The sequence below is a fragment of the Aythya marila genome (assembly GCF_965140915.1).
Source record: "Aythya marila genome assembly, chromosome: 2".
NCBI classification, from domain to species: Eukaryota; Metazoa; Chordata; class Aves; order Anseriformes; family Anatidae; genus Aythya; species Aythya marila.
In genome coordinates, this window is record NC_139043.1 from 5,542,106 (window position 1) to 5,569,765 (window position 27,660).

The window sequence follows — 27,660 nt, forward strand, 5'->3', positions numbered from 1 at the left end:
GCTATTTATCTCCGTTGGCACTGAGAAGGGGTGCTGGTGTGCCCCGTCCCTCTGACACTCTCTTTCTGATCTGGCAACGTGAGCCCGAGGCAGGTCTGGGAAGTTCTCTGCTGCTCGTTCCCTTCAGCAGAAATCGCAGCCTCCTTCCCTGCGGTGATGAAACCGTTTTTCAGGGAGCTAAGCTCAGCGGTGTCAGCTTGGCACCCCGGCCTTTTGGTCTGCTGTTACTCCAAACTAAACCCCGATGGATATTTCTGGACAGCTGCTGAGCTGCTCTGGGCCTTGCTGACATTCCCGTCTCACGGATTTCACTCGTGCCTTTTAAAGCTCTTTGATGCCCAGTCCCTCTCTCCGGGGCTTTTTCTGAGGAAGAGGAGCAGCTGTCCTTTTGTTCTGGTGCTTTTTCTGCCTGTGACCCGTTTGTTCCTCTACATTCTCCCTGATTTGAAGAGCTCTCGGCTAACAGGGGACCCTCGGCTGTGCCTAACTCCACAAAACAGGTGCTCAGAAGAATCGGCCGTCTGCTGCATCGCCCAGCAACTTTTACTGTCCTAGGCTAAATCAGAGGAGCCCTCCAAAAATATTTTCAAACTGTAAATTTGTTAAACGCTGACACGCTTCCAGATAGGGCTCTTGGATCTTCTGCCTTCCTGAAGGCTCCTCATTAAATCTGCTAAGGAGATTGGAATATTGGAATAGCTAAACCTTGCCTTTTTTCCCCCAAATTGAACATTATCTAGGTCCTATCTCCCTGGTGGGGACCCAAGACATCTCGTCCCCCTTCTGCCGCATTAATCTCTGATCGTAACGCGCTGCTGCAATTAGGAGGGGCCAGACCAAAGCCACAGGTTCTTAGAAACCCTCGTGATTACGCTGAATTATTCTGTGAGGAGAGAGCTACGCCGTTCTGAGGCCCTCCGGAGGGCTGTTAATTTGTGTCTCGACAAATAAATTTCCAACCATTAAGGATGGGAGAAGGCAGGAGGCCGGAGGGGCTGTATACGAGTACGGGATGTGGAGCTTGTATGGATACGTCCCCGTTCCTAGCTATAATAAGAGAAACATGAAAAATTAAGTTGTTTACTTTATTTTCTTCAGGTTTTCGCCTGTAAATGTCTCAGGCCTAACCGCAGTAGGCTGTCCTGCCCCCTTATTTTAACATCTTGCTGCCTGCCTTAATGTTGTCCCTCGCAGGCATCCACACAAGAGCTCCAGAGGGAAAGGGGCAAGAAGTGGAAGTTCCCTTAACTTCCTCCCTCCGATATGCCTTAACCAGGGTTGCGAAAACTTCAAAAAATGAGCAAACCTCAGAAAACTCCCTAGGTGTCTTGGTTTGCTTTGTGTAACTTGTTCTTCCCTTTCCTTTCGAGCTCCGTTGCTGCCTCTGTCCTCCTCGGCCCCAGAGCTGCCGGCCGCAGGCGGCTGCGCTTCCTTCTTGAGCGTTTTCCTCCTGGCTTTGTCAGAGGCTGACGAGGTGCAGGTTTCGTTCTTGGCTCCGACGGCAGCCGGGCTCACCGAAACCGCTGCCTTCTGCTGAGAGGTCTTAAAGCAGCAGCAACGAATCCCAGCGCTCAGAGGATACGGCTGCTGAACATCTCAATTCCCCCAAAACCGGGTGGTGAAACGCCGGTGATTCCCCAGGGATGGGTTCCAGCCTGTTTGTGCCAGGCCTTTAAATGGTGTGCGTGTGTGTGGGGTGCAGGACAGGACCGCGTTTATTAGGGCTCACACAGGGAATGCTCTGCCTGATCTTCCTCTACAAGGACATTGCCCCCTGGTAAATTCAGGACGCTGCTTTGCTCGCAGGTTTCTTGTGTCTTCGTTGCTCAGATACTGCTGCCGTGGGTGGAAATGAACCCTTCGCTTCCGGAAATTAGAAACTGCCTTCTGAGGAGGGGGTCAGAGCTCATCAGCTGTTCCCTCGCCGTGCCAGAAAGGGCAAGGCACGCCGCCGAGCTTCCCGTCCTGGGGGAGAGCAGCGAGGGGGGATTTGTTCGTGTAATTTGAGCGGAAAACCACTTCGCTTCCAACTTCCATTCAATTTGCATGTGGAGACTGGGCTTCCTAAGCAGCCACGACGGGGTTGCGACCACAACGGGGTTGGTGATGGGTGGCACGACGCTGAGGCACTTCAGAAACGATCGGGCAATCACACGAAACGTTTCCTCGCGTCGCACGGCATCCTGTGGGCTTCCTGGCGGCGCGCTGCTCGGCGTGCACTCGAGAGGCAGGAACTTGTTTATAGCTGCATTTTTTTCCCCATCAATCTCTAAGCATCTCCTCCTTCCCTTCGTGTGGAGTTTGGGATCGGTTGCTCATCACCAGGCTTCTTTAAACATCCTTATTAAACGGCAGCCTTGTTTGTGTTTACATTTCGGCTCCACTTCTGGCTCTGCCCTCAGTCTTGTTTTGTCTTTTCCCGACGTGTTTCCCCTTCTGGGCTTGGCATGGCTTTTCAGTCAGCCCCAGCCAGCCTTCACTTCTTTTCTCTCCCAGCTTAAGGTTTAAAAAAAGACATTCTAGTGGGTTTTTGTCCTTAAAAACGTTGTGATAGCTGTTCTGTAATACCTGTAGCGTGTGCCTTGTTTCTGCTGTTACCCTTCTCTTCTGGCCACTTGATTACGGGAGCTGTTTGCTTGCAGATTGTTCAACCCCGCTGCGCACAGGGAGCACAAATCCACGCTGCAACTGCATTTAAGCAGAGATGCAGCAAAGTTCAGGTGAGCTTTTTCCTTCCCCAGCTTCTCTTTGAAGCCGGTTCGGAAGCTGGCTCAGAAACCAGCGCTGGGGAAAGTGAGAACATTTGCCTGAGCAAACAAGGAGGTGGCACCAAGGGAATCGCACGCTCAGCCGAGATGCTTGGGAATGACTGAGTTGGATATCTCAGGCTGATGCTGAAACACACTGCCAGCCTTGTAGTAGCAGCTGTTTTCCTCAGCAGTGAGATTCCCGTGACTTTGTCTTTGAGGGGCTCCCCGTTTAAGTTGTGGTTTTCTCTTTGGGGGTATTCGGTCCCGCCGCAGCAGCTTCCTGAACCTGAAAATCACGAGGTTTCTAACCCTGCACTCAGCAGCGTGTGGAAATGAAGCTTGGCTGAGCTCTTCGTATCCCCCTGCGCCAACTTTTACAAGGTTGCCTTTGATTCTGGAGGCAGCTCCGACCTCCCCAGCTACTGATCCGTGTCTTGGGAGAAATACAACATCGTGTTGTGATGCCAGGAGCAAAACTGCTTTTTTTTAAACGCGTGTAAACAAAACGGGGTTGATCCCTACAACGCTTTGCTCACCAGGAAGGTGGCTCTTTGCTCTTCTGCTGCTCCCTGAGCTCAGCATTTCGCTGACAGCCTCGTTGCCCTCACTCCTTTTTCTGGGCTAAGCACAACCTCGGCTAACACGGGGGTTTTCGACCAAAGGATTTTCAGCACCAGCTGATCTGCCGCCTCCTGTTCCCCGAGCCCTTTGCAGGAGAAGGGAAACGTTTCTGAACCGAGTCTGCTGACAGCGTTGTGGGTGGGAGGAGGACAAAACGAGTAGGTGAAGAGCCGCATATTTTCACTGGACTTGTACACAAGCGACAGTTTGTTCCCCAGATAAAGGCACGTTTCAGAGGGAAAACCTGCAGAGTGGAAGAGGAGGGGGCTGGGTGGTTTTTTCGTAGGTGTCACAAAAATTTGTGCCCAAAATAAGAGCACCAGGGCTTGCAAGCACGGACTTCTAAAATAGGGATTGTGATGGGCTGAATCCCAGGTGAGTCCCCATGGTGTCCAGGACAGCCAGCGAGCCTAAAAGGTGAGATTTCAGTGAAGGATCATGTGCCCATGAACTTGTGGGGTGTTAAAAGCTCCACGTGAAGAAATATATAAGTAGAAACAACCTGAATTATGGCTGGGTAAAACCTTCGGCTGATGAAGACCCAAGTCAAAGCTAACCAGAGGAGTGGTTCTGTGCTTGGACGGGATAAACAAAGGTGAAGAGTATTCTGACACGAAATATCGAGGGGAAGTTGTGCAACGGGACTTCTCTACTTCATTTATCTATGTTCTGTTTTGTTAGTGTGTGCTCAGAGCAGGTCTTTTGCAAATCCCACGAGCCAAGTGAATTTTTTTTGGGGACGAGGAAGCTGGAGGTGCCGGTCAGGGGAGCAGCAAGCACTCAGAGCAGCTTCACTGCTGGCACAGGAGGGCTGCCAGCATCCTCCCCTGCTCACGCATGGGTTCTCCCTTCTTCTTACCCTCCTTTTCCTTTCCGTTGGCTCTGACGCTCATCCCTTCATCCTTAAAGGATGAAAAGGACAAAAATTTAAAAAAAAAAAAAAAAAAAGTCCCCTTGTATTTTTCAGTTTGCTTCAGGAATTTGCGAGGTGGAACTTTGTAATCTCCGCATTAACCCAATTCCTGCGACCAAGTTTCTCAGCATTTGCTGCTCTTCAGATGCAGAAGTGTTGTGTTTCCTTTCAGAGACAGTCCAGGCTGCATTTGTGCCTTGCAGTCGTGCCTGCTTTCCTCATTCTTGAAGAACTTGTTGGTGCTGCTAACTCGACTTTGTGCCCAGGTCTTTAAAGATCCTAGCGCTTGGCTATCCGGTGATGGAACCGTATAAACTCAAGGCTGAAGGTGCTAACTAGCACACGCCTGGCAAACAAACTGAGACATCCTGTGCTGGAGCTGTGGGAGCAATAAAATCAAGCTCTGTGTGTGCCTCTAGACCGAAGATGATCTTCTCAAAGAGCCCAGTACCCAATATATCATCAAAATGGGACCTGGCACAAGAGACATCTTCCTGGTCATTGATTCCGTTTGTTCCTGGCTGCAGCTCCGGGGGGTGGGTTGCTCTATCAAGCCTGGTTTGTCATGCAAGGTGATGTCATTCACACCACGGCTGGGAGAAAAACTAAAGGCTGATGTTTCTAGGGAAGGGGCTAAGCCATCCCAGTTCTGTCTGCAGTGAAGAAGTGACTCACTGTCAGAATTCAGCCCCGTTTGTTCTCTGTATAATTATTTCCACTTTTTTTTTCTTAGGGCAGTGCCGTCCCTTAGCATACTCATTTCTTCTTGCTGTTCCTCTGCACTGAGTTTATGAGAGCTCAGAACGAGGCTAATTTTATCGAGCTCGTTGCCTGCTGCTTGTGAGTCCTGGCAGCCCCCTGCTTTTTCCATTTCCCCCTCCTGCTCCTCCAGCTGTAGCATCAGTATCTACTTAAAGCCCTTCTGAGAGGTCTGTGTGTGTGCACTTCACGTTTTGGCTTGTTCAAAGAACCTCTCAGGCACTTGTCATCCTGACCGTTGTTGCTTCCCCTCCCAACAAATTCCAAGAATTTGGGTACCAAGAGCTTATAAAATACCCTGAGCTGCGAATCAGTTCTTCTAGTCCACGCTAACGTGTTTCATTATTTTTTCTAGGCTCCGTTTTGGATATTATAAAGCACATCGTGGCCAAGGGAGAACACAAGACCGGTGTCCTGGATGAACCCTGTATAGCCACAATCCTCAAGGAGGTGCTGGAGGGGCTGGACTACCTGCATAAAAACGGGCAAATCCACAGGTATTTTACATTTCTCATCATCCTGAAATGCATGGCACTGAAACAGAGCAGCAGAGCACGTGCAGTCCCACCACACAGCCAGCTGTCAGGGTCTGAAAAGTGGAAAATAGAGATGGGAGCTTTACTGAAACTGCAAACTTGACTTTCTACACAGTAGCTGCTTCTTTAGGATAAGCCATGAGCAGGGTAAGTTTGGGTAAACTTCAAGATATCTAAAGTTCTTGTACAGAAAACCTCTTTTCAAGGGTCAAGCTCCAGCTACAATGAGTAGTTGTTAGAGCTGGAAAAACTTCAGCTGCTTTTGCTTCTTGCAGTGCTGCAGATCACGAAGAGCACTGCGTAAGAAACGTTGGGCAACTGAATAAAGAGCCCTTCAAGCCTGGTTCTTTTTTTTAAGGCTAGCTGCAAGATCAACGTGACAAAATGTAAATTTGGGTAATTTCATTTCGAGGAGATGGAAACAGAATTAGAAGTGAAAAAACTTATTCTGTAGGCAAAAGCCCGCTGACTAATGGCCTGGGATTTGATGGATCGCTGAGACGCGGGTTTCTGTGCTGCTCTGTCATTTGGGAGGTATTTTTAAAGCCTGTTTTCCTGTCCCCTGGCGTTTCAAGGTGTGGCGTGCTGTAGAGAGAGAGGATACTAAGTCAGTACGTTCTGCCATTAAAAAATAAAGATGCAATCCTAAGTATGCACTGAAAATAGAACGTACAGCTTGTGGGGAACATACATCATCCTGGCCCCAGGCTGCTGCTGGGAACAACAGCCTCTTCTTCCCTGGGAATTCGCTGAGCTCGGTCATCTTCTGGTCCAATGCCATGATAAGCACTGCTGCTGCTGTGCTGGACTAAGTTTCAGTCCGCTTGCGAGAGCTGCACAAGAAGAGGTGACTTTATTTTTTTTTTCTTCAAAACGTTCTTTTAATTAGAAAATCCAAGCGGCATTTATTTCATAGTTTTGGTCAAACCGACTGGTCTTTGTAGATTGTTTGGGGTTAAAACAAACCAGAAGGTTGGAAACGATTTTGGAATCGTTCTTTTCCCTGAAGGAAATCTCAGATTTCAGCTTCCAGCCTCCATTAAAGCTCTGATCTAACAAGGACGGTTGTCTCCACTGAAGGCAGGTTTCATTTCCCAGCTGTTTTAATTGTGTTTTCTAGAATTGACTTCGGGCAGCCTAGGAAGCTAATAACATAACAGAACATCTTGCTTGCTGAGCACGTGGTCATTTCTTGCACGAGTGATTGACAAAACCCTGCTCGTGTGTGATTTCCACTTGATTTGCTTGGCTCATCTCGTCTCATGAAACTGAAAAATACATCAGTTAAAGCAGCAGTAACGTCTTAAACCTGATTTTTTTGGTGAAGATGTCGCATGGTGATCTCTGTGCTGAAAGAGGTGCTTCTCCACGTGCCGTGCTGCAGTGGAAGAGCAGAACTGGTGGTTGTGGTGAGCACTGTACAAAGCGTATTCGTGGTTTTTTCCTTCCTGCAGTCAGCAAAAGCAAGATGCTCGCAGGGTTCAGACCGCTTGCTCCGAAGAAAATGTGATTCAGATTGAATCACTCTGTGACGGACTGAATCCGACGTGCTGGGACTGCTCTTGTCCTGCACGTCGAAGCGTTTTGCTCTTATTTAGTAACGAAATCACCGTGGTTGTTGGAGCCGTGTCCTTGGTGCAGCTTAGGGCTGCTGTTGTGCATCAGCTTCTTTGATCTATTTATTGAGGGCGGCTCCTGCAGTAACTTGTAGGGTGATTTATCAGAAAAAAGCGTTCGGATTGCTGCTGTACGTGGGAGCAGAGTGATCTGGGGAACTTTTTTATGCAGAAAAACCTGGAGCAGTGCTAATGTTCAAGGCACGGAAGGGAAGTTGTGCGTGGGCTCCCTACCTGTGCCACGAAGGATGGGTTCCCGATTGGGTTGGCACTGGGCAGGCTGACGTGCCTTTGAGGGAGGAAACACGTTTCCTTTATGGAGTTAATGGTGCTGGCGTGCGTTTTATCCAGATGTGCGTACAGCACCGGCATAAACACAACTTAAAGCTGCACGAGGAGAGGTCCCAGCTGCACCGCATACAAATCTCTGTATGGTTTTCCTATTTTGCCTGACTCGAGGGGTCATAATACTGCTCCTGCCTGATGGGGAACGCAGGTGGGAGCCTCGCGGTGTTGCCAGAGATGCTCTCGAGAGGAAGTGTTTAAAATAACTGCGTTTTGGTCCCTGGGGGCAGCTTGGAGCTTCTGTCTCTCAAGGAAATGGCACCAGGGGACGGCTGAGCTGCGGGATCCGGTGTTTGCAGCACACCTCGGGCCGAAACCAGGTCAGCTGGGAAGGGGCAGAACTGAAGGGCTTCCTTTAACAACCCCAAAGCGAGCAGCAATCCAGCCAGGCACAGAGTTCAGCTGGGATATTTAACGTCAGGACCCGAATGCTGACCTCAAACGGGGACAGCTCCTTGCTGCTCTAAATCATCCGTCGGACCAGAGGGCGTGTATCTGACAGCAGAGAGGCTCGATACTTCTGAATTATGTACCACGTTGAATGGGTAAATGAAGTGAACACGTGGAAAACCGGCTTAATGACATTCTGCTGCTGCTGAATCTCACCCGGCCTAAGCTCGTCTTGAACTTAATGCCACTTCCAATTACGGTTTGGGGGAGCTGGCGTCGCGGGGAAGTGTAAATCTCCTGCCTCGGACGGGAGGGTAGCTGGGCGGTATTCTCTAGAGGAGATCCGAAAGCCAAATACGTAGTGAAAGCTTAAATTATAATTTTTTTGTTTGCTTTCCTAATTAACAGCCAGAGCGAGGCTGAGCCCTGAATAGCTGCTGTTCAGCGCGTGTCTCCAAAGTGATATTTTTTGGCTTTCATCGTGCAAGGGATGAAAGGAACAGCACGAGGCCCTGTGGAAAAGGCAGAGGAGAAAGCAGAATAGGTTTTATTTTCATGAACCAGGTAACAAGAGCAAATGATCCCCATCACCCCCCCCCAGATCAGCACTGCCTCCTCTCTCAGGCTGGCAGCTCTGCAGCCCCGTTGTGGTTTTGTGTCTCCTGGCGATCCCAAGGCCAATTTGAAACCCCAGTGACCCTGTTAACGGGTTAACCACTCTGAAAGCTCTGTGTGAAGCCATCCTGCAGGGACAGACCCTGCTTGGACACGTTTGTGAAGTCCCCCAGGACCTGTGACACTGCGAGGGGTCGCTGCCAGGCTGATTTTATCAGGGTGCCTGCAGCAGGTGACACTCAGGACACGTCGAGCCTCTCCCTGCTTGGGCTCAGATTCCTCCGTGGTTTTGGGCTCAGCAGGTACCCAGCAGTTCAATGAATGACCTGAAAATAAAAAAAGCAAAAGCACCCCGGGGGTAGGGTTTATTGTTTCAAGGGGCTCGTCGGAGGGAAGTTGAAAGCTTGTCCAAGTGCTGCTCTTTATGGGCAGCTGACAGCCCTATCACGCCGATTAACTGCTGCAAGGTCTCCGTGTCTTTCTCCCTATTTTTATCTCCGAGCTTATCTCCTGCCCGTGATTAGCCGTTGTGTAACCGAATATTTCGGTCCAGGTGCAGTGATACATTGCTGGAGTGGTTGTGTGTTGTCAGATGCTCCTCTTGCAGCGTAATGGACGTGATGCTTGTTTTGCTGTTAAAACAAAAAAGCCGAGGAAGTTTTTAGGGTCTCATGCACTCGAAATACTGGCAGGGCGGTGATCCAGCTATTAATTTTTTCACTGCTCTACTGTTTGGGGCGGAGAGAGGTGCAACAGCACATTGGATACACTCAGATCAGCTCGTGCTCCAGTACAGAACCATCTTTTATTTTTATTTTTATTTTTATTTATTCCTTTTAATTCTTTATTCTTTTTTAAATCAGTTTGGCGAGCACGGGGACAGCAGGGTGCTGTGGCAGCTGTTGCGACGTAGCTTTGAAGAGACCCTGGAAATAATAATTCTCGATGTGTCCTTCTGGCAGATGTGTTAGTGAAACCAGAAGAAAACTTCACAGCCCCCCTCCAGCCGGGGCTGTAATCTTTTAGGGAGTGTTTCAGCAGTGAAATTTGGCAAGGAAAGACTGGGGGATAACGGGATGTGGAGCCTTTCCCCTCTAATTGCCAGGTTGATTTATTTTTAAGTCAGGCCACCAGTAATTTGGAAACCAGCTCTTGCTCAGCCGTGGGAAGGGGATTGCCCTGATCCGATTCATAGAGGCTGCCCTCTCCTACAGAAACTTGGCACCTCGGAGGTATGGGAATAATATCGTGTCCCCCGAGGCCGAGAAGTGTTGGGTAAAGGGAGGGGAATGAAGGTTCTGACTCCAGACCGGTATTTTGCAATCGTTTTATATTCAGGGCAGTGTGCTTTGGGTCTCTTCTCCCTGAAAATAAAGGATGGACAGAAGTAGCCTTTAGAGGTGTTGGTTACTAAAAGTTTTGCAGCTTGAATTTATGAACTGTTGAGTAGCCAGAGCGATGGAAATGTTATTCTTGTGCCTGTGGGCTCCTTGGTGGGAAAGCAGAAGTGCTTGGATTGCACTCGGTGATTTTCTCCCCCAAATAAACACCTGGCTGGGCAGCGCTGCGAGCACAAAGACCTCTGCATCTCCCTGCTGTGTGCACCGCAGTCCTACTGGGCAGTATTGTGGGGCTTTGGCAAACCAGCCTGCTCTCCTGGTGGCTGTTTCTTCCACTGCATCATCCAGAAATTCATTGTCTTAAAAAAAAAAAAAAATAAAAAAATAATAAAAAAAAAATCCCTGTGGTTGCAAGGAGAAAATGAGAACCAGATGTAAATCCCAAATCCGCAGCCAGCCAGAAACAATAGCTCCCGTGGAGACTGCCTCTATCTGCTTCAAGGAAAACTATCTCAGCCCCAAAGCCTGAAATCTGGCCATCAGAGTTCCTGGGGTGAACGTGGATTTCCTGAGGGAAGCAGGGCCCTGCTGCGGCTCCAGGCTGGTGGCAGCGTGGTTTGAGGTCCCTGTGCCTGCTTCCATGGGGACACCAGAAGATGGACACTTGCTGCATGACCCAGGTGCTGCCCCTGGGCTTTGTCACTGCATGCCCTGCCAAAATCGCTTTGATTTAGCCTAAAAAAAAACCCAACACACACACAAACTTTTCAGTTCAACTGTTAGGAGCTGCGTTAAACGGAGATGGGCTTTTAGGTTTTCTGTCCCCTTTGTTCCATGAAGATAAGAAGTTACGTGCAGAGAGTTCAGGAGGTGGACTCGATGCTCCTTGGGAGTCCTTCCAGCTCAGGTTCTCTGATTTTGGGAAGGAAAGGAGCAGGAGACAGAGCGGGGCGAGCTGTGAAAGGTTCAGCAGCGCTTGTAGGTTCGGGTCAGTGAGCCCTACCCGAGCTGCACACTATACTAGTGTGGTCTCCAGCAGTTCCTGAATTGTTGGGAGTATTTGGGTTGGACGTGGTTCAGGGCTGGTAATCTTCATTCCTGTCTGCAGCATTAGTTAGAGCAGGAGGAAATATCGCCCTCGCTTACCTTTTGCTTTTTCAGAACCCCAGTGCTGTTCCCATTTCCTCACAGCCACCCTGTTTGCAACATCTCCTACCCCTGCTTTTATCTGCTGTGGGTTATTTTGGGTAGGTGACCCGGTACAGGCTCTTGCAGCACCTCTCCAGCAGTAGGGAAGTTGTTTAAGTCACTGATGTTCATCCATGTGTCAAGTGAGTAGCACTCTTCAAAAATTTGGCTTTGAATATTGTCCCCTGTGTCACGCAGGAGCTCCCCTGGCCTTCAGAGATCCCAAAAGCTGCGTGCGGGGAGAAGCTTTAAGCATTTATTCAGGCTACTCCAGTGTCTTCGTTCACATCTTACGCTAAAGCATCAGAAATACTTGAATTGGCCGAGTTTGTGTGGTAACGTTAAGCACGCTCCAATTTCTGGTGCAGCCTCATGAAATGTTAACTTTAAGCGTTTACTAAATCAAATCACGTCCCATCTTGCGGAGTCCTTATCAGACTTCGAAGCTGAACGCTTTCAAACGCATTCAAGACAAAACCCCCACACGTCTAGGACAACAAACAGGGAATTGCTGGAGAGAAATCATCATTTTGTGAAAGTAAGGAAAGCGTCACTGAGATGGCCTGGGAGTGTCATGAGGAGTGTTTCTACTAAAAGGTGACTTTACAATGGAAACTCACCCCATTTTTAACTGCCTTAACTTTAAAAGTGGGATGAAATAAGGAGATCTTTCCTCTGAAATCGTCTTATTCTGGGTTTTGGAGCAGAAAGTCCAAGGGGCAAGTCTCCTGCCAGCACTGGGTGTCTCGGATTTCTCCCTTCTCCATCACCTACCGATGCTGGTGGCTTTGTGTGTGTGTAGCTACACACCCTGCTTCTCCTCCCTGCTGCTGTCCTTCCAGAGGAAGTCAGCTCAGGAAATGGAAGGGCTGAGGGGGTGAATTTATGGGAGAAATCCCAAATCCCCTGTGCTTGTGTGACGCCACCAAACAGCGATGTGCAGCGGGGCAAGCTCGTGAAACATCCTCAGGAGGAAGAAGCAGGGCTGTGGAGGTTTTTGTGGTTAGATCATCTCGGTGCTTGGTGGCAGGGCGAGGTGTAGTGCTTGCACCATTCCTTCATCTTCCTGAAGGAGCCGATCTGCCCAGAAAGACTTCTTAAGGTTAGTTTTCTGCCCCTGCACCGAGGAGTGGTTCAGCTTGAACGCTGATGGCATTCAGGCACGGCAGTGGGAGGCAAAGACCGAGGCAGACAGGATCTGTCACCGCACCACACCTCTGTTTGAACCATCACACGGCTCGTGAGCACGTGGGAAGAGAAGGAAAACCATCAAAGTTGGCACAGGAGCAAGAGGCGTAAGCTGGACATCATCCTTGGAGATAAAGGCGAGTTGCAGCCGCTGTGATAACGGCGTTTGACGCGGCGAGGCAGTAAGTGATGTGGCACTCTTCCCCCCACGCTGTCTGCCTTTGTCAGCCTCATGCTGACTTGGCTCAACGTTTTCTGTCCTGCCTCAGTGTCTTGCAAGTCCTCGGAGCTATTCGGCTCGCCGAGATGACAGCCCAGATTTCAGGAACATCTCCGGCAGCTTGCTTCGCTGCGCTCCCCCCTGTCTGAGCCGAAGCAGTGGCTTAACCTGAAGTGAATCGGGCTTCTGAGTCGTGGCTCCTGGGCCCCCAAACCTTGGATTTCAAGCAGCAGCCCACTTCTGCAGCACTGGAGGGGAAAAGTCCTCTTACCGATGCGAATTGGAGGCTTTAAAAATAATTCCAGTGTGTATGAGACTTGAAATAAATCCTGGGTTTCCCTACGAGCTCTCAGCCTCCCCGCTGCTGCAGGTGAGTGCAGGGAGGAGCAGGACGCTGCTCTGCCCACCCTGTGCTGCTGGAAGCCCTCTGGCGTTGGGGTATCTTCCCAAATCCACCCCTGCGGAGCTCAGCACCGCACCGTGCAGGTCAGTAATTGCATCTCACCTGGAAGTTTAATGCTTCAGGCTCACCCCTGGGGCAGGGAAATATTATATGGCTTTGCTGAGCGAGAACGGGAGCGCTCTGACTTCCAGCGCTTCCAGCACACTTGTCTCAAACGTCTCCTATGTGAAGCTGAACGCGTTGGCTTTGGGGAGCATAAAAATCCTGCTGTGCCAAGCCTCGTTGCCATTTTGCAGCACTGTCTCCAGTGATAAGGCGCCTCCTGTAACTGTTTGTATCCTGCCTTGCAAGGCAAGGGGAAGAGGTAACGTAGGGAACAGCACTGAAACAACTCAGGTGGTTGATCGTGGGGAGAGAATGGTGCTCTTTGGTGTACAACACCCCAAATTGCTTTGTGTTTAACAAAGCAGAGAGCCTGTCCTGGAAGCGTTTTGCAAATTACTCGGAGTAACATTGGCTGCAGCAATGGGTTGCATCCGTAAACACCGAGTTGCTCGTTACCGGTAACAGAAAGCAGTAATTCTTCTATCTCGCACCTTCTTTTTTTTTTTAAATGAAACTTGGCAGGACCAGCCGCGCCTCCTTCATGCCAAATTACGCGCTGCGGAGTTCAGCCCGTGAACGTTTCTGGGTGCAGTTGATGGAAATCACATCCAATGGGCAGATGACTCACGGCCACACTGACAGCCAGCACCGAGTCCTAGAGGCACACACAGGCAGCTTAGAAGAGAAGGCACAGCAAGGCTTCATAATCAGGGTTTTTTTTTTCCTTTTTCCCCTTCACTTTGCAGTTTTCTTCTTGCTGCTGGGCTGCAGGAGTCCTGGCGTGCCACGCTTCGCCCAGGTCCCTTACACATCCTGCATTTTCAGCGGCCTTACATTGCTGTCGTACTTGTAACTCTTGAAGAAGACTTCTGAGCACAGGCCAAGCGAATCCTTTCTGATTTCCAAACAACATGAAGAGGGTTATTCAAAAAGCAATAACTTGTCATGCTCCGTTGCTTTGCTGGCAAATTCTTCGAAGTCTGTGCTGCGGGGTTGTGCTGCGTACGCCGGCGCTGCGAGCTCGCAGCTGGCTGCTGGAAATGTCATGCTCCATTTCGGGGCAGCAAGTCTGCCTTTAACCCTAACGTCCCTGCAGTGACAACACCGGGACAGTGCCAAGAAGGCAGAGCTGATCCCGAAGGATTTTAAGGGATCGAGTGGGCTTTTCATAGAGGGAACAAGCCCGCTAGGATGTGGTTTCCAACCTAATTTTTTCTCCTGCCTGTTGAAAAATGAAATGAGGGCAGCGTGGAAGTGCTACACTTGCAACTGGAGAGCATCCCCGCGTTGCCTTCCAGGTCTCTTGTAGCTGGATGCTGATTTTGCTGGATCAGGGATCAATTTTATTTATACAGCACCAAACGCCTGTGGCCCAGCCCCAGCCTGGAGGCGTTGATGTGATGCAAGTGAAACCGTAAGGTTGGGTAGCTCTGGGAAGCTGAACCAGTTCAGAATGCAAACGAGGAGAGGAGGCATTTCTGCCCTGCTGGGAAACCTTTCAAGGCTGAGGTGGTGGAGAATCAGGATTTGCGCTGGAGGGAGTCCAAACCCTTCTTCCCTGTTGGCGTGAAGTGCACGGTAAATAAAAACAAAGTCAGGATTTTGGGGAAAGGCTCCTGGAGGTGTTGGGAGAGAGGAAGGCGGCAGCAGTGGAGTGGGGACATCCCGAATGATGGGTGTGCTTGTTAAGCTACTGAAAAGAAAACATTTGCTCCAGCTTTCTGTAACTTCATCTAAAATGTGATATAATTCCTGCTTCCCGTTTCCAGTAGGGTAATTATGCCGGAGGCACACGGTTTACTCCGAACCTGTCAGCTCAGGACAGGGGCATTGCCACGCCAGTGGGAACTGCCTTCAGACTCCTGGACTTGGCAGTAACCGTGGCCTGGAGGGACAAAAACGTCTCACCATTCAACAGGCGAGTTTCTGAGCATCTCCTGGAGAGGATAAACAGGAAACCACTATTCCCTCTCCCCTCCTCGTCGCTTTAAACCTCGTTAATTTGTCTTAAGGATGGTTTTAAGGTGCCTAATCGGAGGGTCCCCACGTGCTGCTGCCTGATGGTCTGCCGTGGCTGCAGCTCCCAGCTGTGGAAGGAGGATGTGGAAAATGGGCAGGTCTCGGGGTGACCAGCGGGGATTTCTTTTAGGTTTGGTTATTCCCGTGGCACCGTCACATCTCCTTACTGCTTTGAAGCCCCTTCTGCTTTTAAATCAGCCCCGGGAGGCTGGCTCCCCATACAACCTCAGTGTTTCCCTGCATTTCTGTCTACGTTTTCTTCATCATTAAAGCAAGTATTTTTCCTTTCCCTTTTACACTTGTGTCTCTGCCATGGATTAGGCCCCTTGGATGGTCCCTGCTGGCAGGAGGTGTGCGTTTGGCAGGGCTTGAAACGCTGCTTTGAAGGCTGAAGTCAGCTCGCAGCGCTGCTTTGCTGTTAAAACCGTCTTCTCCAGCCCTTACAGAGAGGAATTTTTAGTCCCTTTTGTCCTGCTCCATGCCGGGGGGGGACTCTCCCCATGCCAATATCTTCCTCTGGATATTGGGAGGAACCGAGCAGGCCCAAATGATTGAGAGGATGTGTTGAAAATTACCCTGGCAGCAGCCTGAGCATCCTCGGACGCCAGGAAGGAGCAGACCTCGGGGATGCTTCGGCCAGGCCATCGTGCCAGCTCTGCGCTCATGGTGCACGAGGGAGGAGAGAAGAACAACTCCTGCCTTTTTCTGTGCAAGGATTTGGGATATTTGTAAGAGGTGGGGGGAGAATGTGCTTTTTTATTTTTTTTTTTCCATTTTTTCCTCTCCTTTCTCCATGCAGATTAATGCGAGGTGCCTGGTGAAATGTTATTTCGCTGCTGCCTCCGTTCCCCAGGCGGGCGCTTTGCTCGCAGCCCTCCCGGTGTGTGTCTGCACTGGGTCTGCGTGCTTTGGGTGCAAAGTTAGAGGCCATGCAAGTGCTAAAGGTATAAAGTGCTAGGTGCTGCTTCCATAAAAATAGCTAAATCAAGAACCTGGGACAAACCACTTGGTTTGCTGGATTTTTTTTTTTGTTGTTAGGGAACTTTCTGGTAATTTTTTTTTTCCACTTTGTATCCATAGCTCTTAAAACGCTCCTAGCTATAAATAACGAGGAGACCACTTAACGTCTGCTGAAGTTACAGCTGGTGCTAAGTGCCTGCTGCTTCTGCGGGACTCGAAGCGAGAGGCGCTAATGCAGGAGAAATAACGAAGTTGGATGACATTTTTGTTGGGTGAAGGACAGGTTTAATGAGTTCCACTTAACCGCTGCTTTATCTTTCCGCAGGGATGTGAAAGCAGGAAATATTCTTCTCGGAGAAGATGGCTCGGTGCAAATTGCAGGTAACTTTTTCCTAATCGCTCTGAAAAAGCTGTGGGCCTAGCCCTGCGTCTGAAGAAACGGTTGAATGGGCAAACCTATGTGGAGATGTTAGCTTCAAGAAGCCTCGCAGTTGGTTTATTTTTAATAAAGTAAGAATTTTGCATGTCGATATCTTAAACTACTGGTTTTTGGTGTAATGAGTGCCAGCGTGATTAAATCCTTTGGCTGGTGGGGTGAAATGAACGTCCTGGAAGCAGCCACGCGGGGAGCTCAGCTGCCGGATCCGGGGACAGAGCTGAGAGGTGTGAAACCCCCTGGTGTGTGTCTGCGCCTGGACCTCGGTACGAGGGGCATGGATTTTCCACTGGGAGGCAGGATGGGTTGCGCTGTGAGGTTTTTGAAGGGAATTTTAAGGTTTTCCCATAATGGGGCCAAGATTTAGGGTTTGGAATCGGACAGAATGCTAGGTTATATGCAGGGAGAGGCCGTAAATAGCTGTTGCATTAGAGCAATGCCCTGTTATTCCAGCGTTTCAGCCAGCCCAGGAGAAAGCTGCTTGTGTTTCTCTTCCACAAGGGTGCCATGGCTGTTTAATTAAGGGCATGACTGTTTAATTAAGGTTTTTATTAAGGTGCTAGGTGCCTTTTCGTGTATTTTTGTCCGCCGAATAACGTTTAGTTGATGGGTAATTTTAAGGCTGACTTAAAACCTCATAATAACTCTCATAAAACCTCTTGCTTAGCCTTTGTGAATTTTAAAGGGTTTCATTTATTCGGGATTTGGGGATATTCCCCTGAACCGAGCTGTCTGCTGGCAGCTTATATGCGCAATGCGTAAATGATGAAATCCTTCTCTCTGCATGTTCTGCGAAAGCAACCCAGCGAGATGTGCAAAGTTCCCTTTTCGAAATTTTTGCTCTGCATAAACATGCAGGAGGAGTAATTCTGTAATCTTCCCTGCCACCAAGTAGGAAAACTGAACTCCACCGAGGTCAACAAGTTCGCGGCAGCGCCAGGAAGCGCTTCAATTTCTGTGACAGCAGCCGATGGCTTGAAAGAAACAAAAATAAATGAATGGCCGAACGCTAGCGAGGAGCCTGACGTGGGCAAACCGTGAACATTTTTTTTCTGTGGGAATTTCTAACACGTCAGCTTCCTTTCCTCCTGACCCGGGATGAAATAGCAAAGATTCTCGTGGATTTTTTTGAGGAGGGGAAAAAAAAATGCTGGGAGCAAGCCAGCCCAAATAAAAGGAGTTTTGTTTCGACGTGATCAAAGCACCTGCCTTTGACAATCTCAGTGCAATTTATGAATAATTTGGTCGCTAATTGGCTGCCTCAATTATCATCCGGATGACATCACTGCATTCCCATGGAAGGAATGTGTTGAAGTTTCGCTGGAAAGTTACAGCACGAGGGGAAAAAAAAAAACTTGATCAGCTGTGGAACGAAGCCTGAGGTTAAGAGTAAATGGGGCACCTCCCTTGGAGGCGCTGGCCTGCTGCACGTAAAAAATGCAAATAGTTTAGTAGGAAAAAATGACTTCAGCGCTTTATAATGGATCCTTTCCCTTTTGTTCCTGTATCAAAGCTGCCCGAAGCTACTGGAGTAGTGGGGTGAAGTTCTCCTTTAGTGTTTGGCCTTTGCGACCTCCTGTTCCTGCGTGCTCGCTGCTGCTTGACACAGTTTGTGTCTGAAGAAATGCGCATCCTAAATGTAAGGAATGCAAATCCTAAACTGCAAATCCTTTGAAACCAAAGAGCTGCTTTTAGGAAGGTTCATAAAAACCGCCTGACCCGTGATGGAGGAAACCCCGCTGCTGGACTGTGCCTCCACAACACGGCGGTGATTTTATTTCACGTAAGGCACACTGGGGAGCCTTCCCTGCACACCATTCACGGCAGCAATCTTGCTGCAGTGTTACACAATTCTGTTTGTGCTCCCTGGAAGCTAAAAGCCTCCTTTGCTGATACGGGCTGGTAAGGCTGAGCAGAAAGAGCGAGGTGATGAAGGTTTGCCTGACTTCTCTCAGGTCCTGCTTGCAGTTCTGAGCTGAGGGATGCACTTTGGCTCTGAAACCACTTCAGCAGCGCCGGGAGGCTGTGGCTGGTGCAGGCAGCGTGCTGGAGGAGCAATCTCTGCGTTCAGAGGCATTTGCTCCAAGTCTGAGTTCTAAAAATTCCTCTAATGGCCTGCACAAACACCCAGCACAAAGCTCCTCCCCGGCTCCTAGGACTTGGTATTTTTATTCATGCCTATTTTTAACTCTGCTCCTTTTCAAAATGTGCAGCCACTGAACCAGGGCAGAAAACTGCCTGTAGCAGGTACCGCTGCCCACCCAGACCTGAGCTGAAGCCGCTCCCTTATCCGAAATCACTTCTTTTCGATTTTTTTTTTTTCCAAGGGCACTGCTTTGGGCTTGTGGCTTGGCACCGAGCTTTTGGAGCCTGTTACGATCCCGAGCGTATCGCTTTCTCGGCTTGGAGTGTTTCCTCGCCCGCTGAATTAATCTGTCTTCTCACGAGCTGGACTTTCCTTTCCCAGATACCATTGTTCTGGGCCGCGCTGGCGGCGGTTGCAATGTAAATGGAGATAGCTGCGTGCTTTTGTGCTCCATGGCAATTACTGTATTATTTTTTTTTAATCAGAACATAAAACCTCTGTGCCCTGGCATTTACTGGCTCCGCGGAGTCTAAAGGCCCGCGTGGGTAAAAACATTCCTGCCGACACAAACTGCATCGGTCCCAGTCCTGCAGCGTAAAGCAGGAGGCTTCCTCTGCCAGCCAGGAAGGTTTCATAGTCGTGAGTTTATGGAGCTGTGCAGGTCCTGTGGGTTATTGCGAGACAGAGCAACAGGCTCGTGGTAGCCTGGGACGGATGGGAGAGGAGGCACGCTCTGCCAAGGTGCAGGTGAGAACCACACAGGCGTGATGTTAGCATCCTGCTGAGCCTGGGTGCAAAACAATTCCTTTTTTTCCTGATTTTAGTCCCTGGGATGTCCAACGATACCATCAAATACTCACTCACCTGCAGTTTCCAGGTGTTGCCTGGTGGCTGGAGGAGATGGAGATCTCACGAAGTCGTCGGGGACTCGCTAATTGATGCCGGGCAAGCTGCCGAGCCCCCCTCTCGCTTTATCTATTTATAAAACGGGGATACTTCAGGCCAGGCGCAACTTGTGTAACTGAATTTGTGTAACTTTCCACCCAGCCATGCCAACTTGTCACCAGTTCGCCCTGTTCCTGACTGCTCCTAATTCACGGGACTAAAATAGCGCCCTGCATAAACACCGCGCGGCCACGCGGGCACTGCCATTCCCCCACTTCAGCTTAGGAAATCGCAGCTTCGGGAGGTGAAATCGGGAGCTAACTCGGGGAGAGGAGCGCTGCTTGCAGGGCTGGCTCCAGCCCCCAGCTGCTGCTCCAGCACTCACGCCTCCCAGCCTCTTCTGCTGTTCAAAAAAAGGCAAAAAAAGGGTTTTCCGAGTGGCTGGGGAGGAGTTTTGGTGCCTGCCCTGCAGCAGCGTGATGTGAGGTAACCCGTGCTTCGTGTTGCGTGTCCTAGTGGGGTTTCCTGAAGAGATGTTTCAACAACCAAGCAACGTAACCGCTTGTGAACTCCTCCAAGGGCGGCGTCTTCATGGGCTTCGTCACCCCTCTGGCATAGCTTCGTTAACCTTCGTTAACCAGCTCGCTTTCAGACGCGATTTGTGCGTTTACTTCAAGAGCTTTCATTAATCGTGTATGCAAGAGGACTAAACTGATGGTGGCGCATCTAAAGCTGTCATCGATTAGAAATGTGTGTGAGCACAGAGCTCTGCCTGCCAAAAGGAGAATTTGGGAGAGAAAAAAGCCCTTAGGGCAGTGAGAAGGGCTCGCAGCAAGCTCACAGCCCTGGCCTTGTGGTGAGGCCCTGTCCCAGGCTGCCCAGAGGAGCTGTGGCTGCCCCATCCCTGGCAGTGCCCAAGGCCAGGCTGGATGGGGCTGGGGGCAGCCTGGGCTGCTGGGAGGGGGCCCTGCCCATGGCAGGGGGTGGGATTAGCTGGGCTTTTAGCCCCCTGCCAACCCAAAGCACTCTCTGATTCTATATTTTCAGATCCAACAGCACCACACGACCATGTAGTCTTCAAAGGAAACTAAGCTTGTTACCCTTCCCTAATCTTCTTTCCTCTGCTGTCTCACCAACCTGCTGCGTTCCCTGCAGCAAATTGCCATTCACCGCTGCCTGCATCATCTTCTCCTCGGGCTTTGTTCGCCATCAGCTCGAACAGCCTGAGCTTTGCAGAAGAGCAGCCCTCGGTACCACTGCAGCGAGTTTTTGACGTGCGAGAAGCAAGGTGCTCAGTGCGAGAGCCGCTTGGTGCTGCCTTCTGAGTGCTTTTTATTTCTTGCTCGAGGAAGCGCAGCATCTTGGTTGTCCGAGTTTAAAAGCAGCGCTGAGTTGTTTGTACTCAAGGTTGGTTTATGCTGTTCTGCACCCGGAGCTTGCTGTTTTAGGGTCTGATTCAAACCCTGCCAGCTCTCGGGAGCCTTTCCGATCTCAGCAGGCTCCTGGTTAGTGCCCAGTGGCTTTTTTTCCCTGGTGGTATAGCTAGGTACAGTAGCAGGTATATTGATTGAAGAATTAAGCTAATATTAAAATAGGAGTTGTCCCAGGCTGACTTCTTTTTCGTGGGGTTATGACCACGTGCAAAAGGCAAAATTTGCCAGATTTCGGCATATTTCTGCCCTATTTCATTGCACGTTTCTCTGGCTTAGCCTTCGGGAGGGAAGTGTCCCAGGGGCAGCCCCCAGGAATCCAGGAGCTTAGGCAGAGGGAGGAGACGCAGATGACATCAGCTGCCCAGCAGTGAGGGCTGAACCCCAGCTCGTGGTTAGGCTTTTATTTTATTGCTTCCCAGATATTTCCTGAGAGCAAACGCCCGCTTATCTTAATAGCTGGGGCTCGGATAAAGGCAGCGAGGTGACATTGGAGAAAGCTGCTTCAAAGGCATTCCTTACGGCCGGGTGGCCCGGGCTGCTCGTGCCAGCTTCAGCCCACTGCAAATGAGGGGAATTGATTGGGAAAACACTGAATAAATCAACCGTGTAATGGAATACGATTTCATTCCTTTTAAGCTTTCTGCAGCCCTCAGCTGGCAGACGGTAGGGGCGCGATTCCAGCCTGGAGGTTAGAAACTCGGCCTTGTGTTTGGGTGAGCGCCGCATGGTTTTGCTGCTTTTGCTCCAAGTGGCATTTCCTTTACCCTCAGAACGAAGCCGAGGTAAGATAACGTCCACCAGCCCATCACAACAGCATGCTGATGGCACCCGGACAAGTTTCTAGGAGCATTATCTTTATTTAAAATAACTCCCGATTGTTCTGGTGTTCAGAACAATAGGTCTTGCCCATAATAAAGGGTAAAGTGCACGTAATTTTACTCCGGGCTTTTCTGGAAGCCCTTTCAGTTTCTAAGAAAAGCAGGGATGAGATGCACGCGTGGAAAAAGCCAAAGCACTGTTGCAGGAAGCAGATCTTGTGGCTTTCCAGAGAAATAAAGGTCGCAGTGCCTCCAGCCATAGATGTTTGGATAGACAACGCTACAAATTCCACGCCAGCAGCACTATGGGATGCCTCCAGCAAGAGGGAATGGGACAGAAAGGCACATCTGGAAGAAGCCGGACCCTAATTGGAGGCATTTGGTGTAAACACAGGATTTTAACCCTGCCATTTCAGCGCAACCTCCTGCTCGTCAATGCGAACCTTCAGTTATTGATGGCTGGTTTCTCCGTTCGTGTCCGTGGAAGCCTCTAACCCAGGGGAGCTGGAAGCTCTCGGCGTGGTGTTATTCCCAGGGGTGATTTCCTTTCTCAGTACTGAGAGGTCGGTGACACTGCTGCTGTGGGGCAGGGGGAAGCTCGGCCCTCTTCTCACGTGGCTGCTGTTGCTGGCAGATCTGCAAAAGGCATCTTTTGTAGCAGCTGATTTCTCAGTTGCAGTTATCTGTCAGTGGCTGAGCTGTGTTTTTAAACCAAAATAATGTTCTGGTGTTACATAAAATAACCCCTGGAGTTCAGGCTCACCCTCCAAGCCCGTCATCAACCTCAAAAACGGCATCGAAGATCGTGATTGCTTTTAAAAATTAAAAATAGAAACAGAGGGAAGGGAGTAAAACTCCGTTGTAGAGACCACTTGTAGGTCTGTAATTCTGCAAGGCATAAGCGGTGTTGTTCAGAGCGAATCGGGAGGAAATACTTTTGGTTTGTGTTTAGTTCCCCTGTCACCTGACTGATTTTATTTGTATTCAGAGGAAAGTCTCCTGAGTGGCCTGGTTGCCAGCTCTTTTGTAATGCTTCATTCTGAACAAACATCTCGTATCCTATTGCTGGCCCTGCACCCCCCTGCTGCTGTTTGCAGCTCGGCTTTTCCACATCAGTCGTAACTGGGAAAGCGTTGGCGTCGCTGTTGTCATATAGAAGAGTGATTTGTGATTTTGTTGTGAAAGAAAGAGTTTTGGGTGAATGCACAGCGCATCTTCGAGCATCCTGCAGCTCGTGGAAAATGCTTCAAGCGAGGGAACCCTGTGCAGGGTGTCTGCAAGGCATCCCCTGTGAGGCTCAGGCATGGTAAGCAGTCAGAACCTGTCCTGCTGAAGCACCGAGCATCTCTGTGATGGAAGATTACCAAGCAAAGCACGTTCTGCTAACAGGAGATCCAAACCAGGGGACTGAGTGATGCCTCCACCCTGCAGGATGCTGTCGTGACACTCAAATGTTACAAACTCCGGGAGATTTTTATGCATTGACTTCTTTTGCTCAGAAAACCCTTGCTGTAAATATTAGCAAGACGCTAACGAGGCTCAGTGATTTGTTACGTACCTACAGAAATGCAAATAAAGGCTGTCAGAGGCAGGTTTGTGCCCCAGCAGGCCTGCCAGGAGAGCGAGGGCGGGCTGAGATGTCCAGTGGGCTGCGATGGAAAGTGGAATTTTCCTCTCCGCCAGCCAGCCCCGAACGCTTTGCTGTCCCCAGTAATTGGATGGTCAGCTGCAGGGTATTCATCCAGCAGCACTCCTTGCTAACTGTTGATGATTCTTCGTTAGGAAACTCCTCGTGCGTGGTCTGCTGCTTGATAGGTGGCTGGGAATAAGCCCTTCGGCTTGCTCAGGATGTGTTCTTAACCAAATCTCGTCTGTTTGCTTTTCAGACTTTGGCGTCAGCGCGTTTTTGGCCACTGGTGGCGACATTACCAGAAATAAAGTCAGGAAAACCTTTGTGGGCACACCTTGCTGGATGGCTCCAGAAGTGATGGAACAGGTGAAGCGTTTTTCCTAGCATCCTTTTAGCCCATCTGCACGTGGAATAATTCCCCGTTGTCCACAGCAGCCATATTTACTTCAACTTAAAATGCTAAATTTGCATCCTTTAAGGCTTTCTTAGAACCACAGAATTGTCTTTAGGTTTTGGTACTGCTGCTAGGCTTGTACTGTGCATTATTTAGGGTTCGGTAGCTTCTGGCCATGTTGCTTCTCTCGAGGGTTGTACCCCAGGTAAGTCTGAGGCAGCTGAGCAGTTGCATGAAGATGATTAAACTGCCCCTCCCTCATGCCTGAGCGTGAGGTGGAATATAAATAGCTTCACACACGTTAAATACACACATAGCCAGTCAGGTAACGTGCTCTTCTGCATGGGCAGATCCGAAAATTTGAGGTAGCAAATGGAAAATTATCCGAGGGGGGAGTTCTCACAGCGAAGTTACGCACGGTTGACTTCGAGCTTTTCAGTTTCTCTTGGCTTACGAGAGCCCAGCCTGTAAATATTGAGGAATGCTCGCCTCTCCCCCTTCCTCTTCTGCTTTTTTGGCTGGCTCATAGATGTCATGCTTCCTGTTGGGTGGAGGTATGTCACTTTTTGTCCTCTGCTACTCGTAGACTAAACGACAGGGCTCAGCTTTGTCTGCACGGCTTCTGACGCAGGCCACCTGAAAACCTTGTTGAACATAAAGCTCTGCTGCCCATTGCTGAGTAAAATCGATACGCTACGTGCCAGCAAGGCCTTTCGTAGCAGCTGTTTATTGCACTGCTGTTCAGTGCCATAAACATTCGGAGAAATACTCCTCATCATCTAAAAAAGCTTGACATAGAGCTCAGGGTTTCAGTTTTGGCACGTGCACCACGCGAAAATACAGCGATCTAAATGTTTTTCCAAAATACTGTTGTTACAAAGATTCCTGGAAGGGAAAAAAAAAAAAAGGAAAAAACATTGTTTTGTTAAAATAAACCTGGCTTGTAACTTTTTTCCTATTACTTGCAATAAAATACTTGAGGAGAAATTGAATGAGACCCCCGTGTATCTAGAGTGAAATGTAGCTAAAACAGTGCGAGACTTTTAATACATTTTTTTCCTACACCTAAAACTCTCTCAGGAATTTAATTAATTTTGGAGGGGTTTAAATATACTATTGATGAAGGGCTTTTTCACTGCTTGGCCTTTTCAGTGACTCCCCATGGCAGCTTTGTGGGGTTGATGTGTTAAAGCACTCCTGCTGTCTCCTCGAGTCTAACACCCCAGGGCACGAGGCAGTTCCCCAAGTCAGGAGCTGTCTTTGAGAACTCGCTTCTGAACCGCTCTGCCATCACATACTTCTGGATTTTATTGTTGAATTTTAAGAGGGGGAGGAAAAAGTAAATAAAAATAGCACATTTAGTGTGTCTAGAACTGGATCGGAGTTGCCCCTGCTTTTCTTTCTTTTGTGTCAGTGCTGCCTCTGGTGCTCAGGGGTGGCTGCAATCAGCAAGGCACTGGGGGGAAAGAAGAAACAATTTTTTTTTAAACTGAGAAAGGGATGTATTTGACAGGGCAGATGTTTTCCAAGGAGGCAGTTCTGTGACTTCTGTGAGGGTGCACATCAAACTCGTGAATAGTAGGTGGGAAGGAGGCATTTTGGATGCTGCTGTCAAATCCTTGTGCCCGTTTATATCATCCTGCTGCCTTCCAGCAGGTGTCACTCTGAGCCATTATATCCAACCAGGGGAAAGAAAAGGGGTAGCTGTGGGTTAGCCTCCGGTCTGTAGATATTCTTGATTCCATCTGTTTTATTTCACCCTCGTTAAGGAGCTTTAGTACATTATTACGTGATGGCTTGGTGTTGTCTTTTAATGTTCTCTTGGTGGATTTATGGCCAAAAAAAAAAGTTGATGAGATAAAACAGATGATAAACGAAGCTCGGGATGGTGACTAATACATAATGGATAGATGCTAAGGTGAACTACCAGAGGCAGATTGGAATTTCCTAGATTTCATTTGGAAGCAGGATTCCACGATACCATGAAAAATGTTAAAATGGGGAGTTGTACAGTGCAGGGATCTGAGATCAGCTGAAAGATAAAGCCGAGAAATGTGCCAAAGTCGTTCTCAAAACCTAAAAAAGGTGAAAGGAAACATCACTTTGTAAAACTTACGGCATATTTCCTCATCTACTGTGTTCTTATAAATAATAAGAGATCCCTATAGATTTGTTTAGTTTAATTATTTGAAATCCATCCATAACAATGGCTTCCATAAACTCTGCTTCAGGAAGTCTTCCGAGCTCTGAAGGCTCGTGAAAACGATGCCTGCAGAGTCGAAGAACTGAGTACAAGATACAAACTGCTGTTGCTATAACAAACGTTAATTCAGTTATCAAATCACATGAAAAATAACGGAGGAGGGGATTTTTTTTTTTTTTTTTTTGTTTTGTTGGTCTCCAAGTTCCAGATCATCTCAGAGGCAGTTTGGGGAATATTCCTGGCTTCGTCACAATGGGCGTCTTTTTAAAGCTCGTTAGTGGGGCTGAATACAGTAAGCCTATTAGCCTTGCTCTGATTCATTATTCATTTTTCCGTGGTCTAACAAGAAGAAACACAAACCACGCTAAGCAGCCAAAACACTTTTTGATTTTTGTAGCTCTTCTTGGAGTTAGTACACGGTGTCTCTCCCCTGCAGTGGAGAAAGCAAGTGCCAAAATATTACCTAATGATAATGAGGAAGTAACCGCTTTGGCGTATGAAATATTTTTTCCTGTGCGTGAGGGGAAGTAAATGCTATAAATTTTCCTGAACAAGCCTGTGTTTAATGTCAAGTGCAGGAGCTCCTCTTAATTAGGGGAGGGAAACACGAGGCTGCGTGCGGACAGGAACGAGGGGCTTTTTCCTGAGCTGCCAGGCACTTCCCAGCCCTGAAGTTTTGGGCTTGAGCATGTCTGTAGTCAGTTTGATTAAGCTGTTGGCTAGAAGTGTAGTGAGGCACGTGTCCCGAGGGCATAACAGTCCCTCTATTAACTCCGAGAATTTCATTGTGCTGTTTAATGGCTTTGTGTTTTTGTGTAGAAGGCAGAGCCTGGGTTAACCCAGTGCCCCTTTATGCTCCGCACAGGAGAAGCCTGTGATGGAGCAGCCGTGGTTGCACAGCCCAAGACCATAATTTCCATCAGACCGTGGCTTCTTAAGCCCTCAAAGAGGTGTTACAAGCATTAGGAGCTGTGGGAGAGGAGGGAGAAAGTGTTTTTTTCCATCTGGTTAACACTATAGTAGCGGTGCTTCCAAATTCCTGATGAGAAATGAGGGGAGAGTAAGGAAATGCTGAAAGGATGATTAAAACCCTGAAGAAGGAGATGGTGGTGTACGACACCAGGAGAGGCAGGTGCTAACGTTCTCCAATATCTTTCAGGTCAGAGGTTACGATTTCAAGGCAGACATCTGGAGCTTTGGGATCACTGCTATCGAACTGGCTACAGGGGCAGCTCCTTACCATAAATACCCACCGATGAAGGTGAGCAGGTCTTCGAATACTCGTGCTAGGCAAAGGATCTGTGTGTTCCGGGGGCGTTCCAAAGAATTTGGCCAGACTGCTTTGTTGAAGAGCTTATCCTCTCTCCTTACGTTTCTGGATCGTGATGTTCTTAGATATGTTTGGAGTCACCTTTTAAAAACACACTCCTTAATCAATGTTGTCTGAAACTGTGCACAGCTCTTGCTTAGATCCCGAGACTTGCCAGGGTCGCCATTCGTGAGGAGAGTGCTGCGTGGCTCAATCCTGGAGCCTCTCCGTAGGCAGCAGATATTACCACTGTAAATAATGATTTGAAAAATATTATCTGGCATCCATTGACACTGGGATGGGAAACTATTCCTTTTGCATTGATGATCCTTCTGGAAACCTCTCAGAAATCCTACTTTTCCCCAAAGCATTTCTTGCATTAACACCGACACAGTCCTGTTAATCACTCAGCAGGGTCAGGCGTTTCTGGAAAGTACCACACCAGGAGGAAATGGGAAGGAATTGGTGATATTAATATTTTATTGAAGTTGAGGGGGA

At 49.0% G+C, this 27,660-nt stretch overlaps 1 protein-coding gene across 1 annotated transcript in view; it reads left to right on the plus strand.

Moving 5' to 3' along the window:
- The window catches only part of OXSR1 (oxidative stress responsive kinase 1), a 66,020-nt gene that overhangs the window by 17,766 nt on the left and 20,594 nt on the right, over positions 1-27,660 (plus strand). Inside the window, exons 4-7 of the mRNA XM_082752835.1 lie at positions 5,399-5,540; positions 16,294-16,349; positions 23,513-23,622; positions 27,013-27,114. Of these exons, the coding sequence (XP_082608961.1) occupies positions 5,399-5,540; positions 16,294-16,349; positions 23,513-23,622; positions 27,013-27,114 (410 nt within the window). The remainder of the gene's footprint in view (positions 1-5,398; positions 5,541-16,293; positions 16,350-23,512; positions 23,623-27,012; positions 27,115-27,660) is intronic.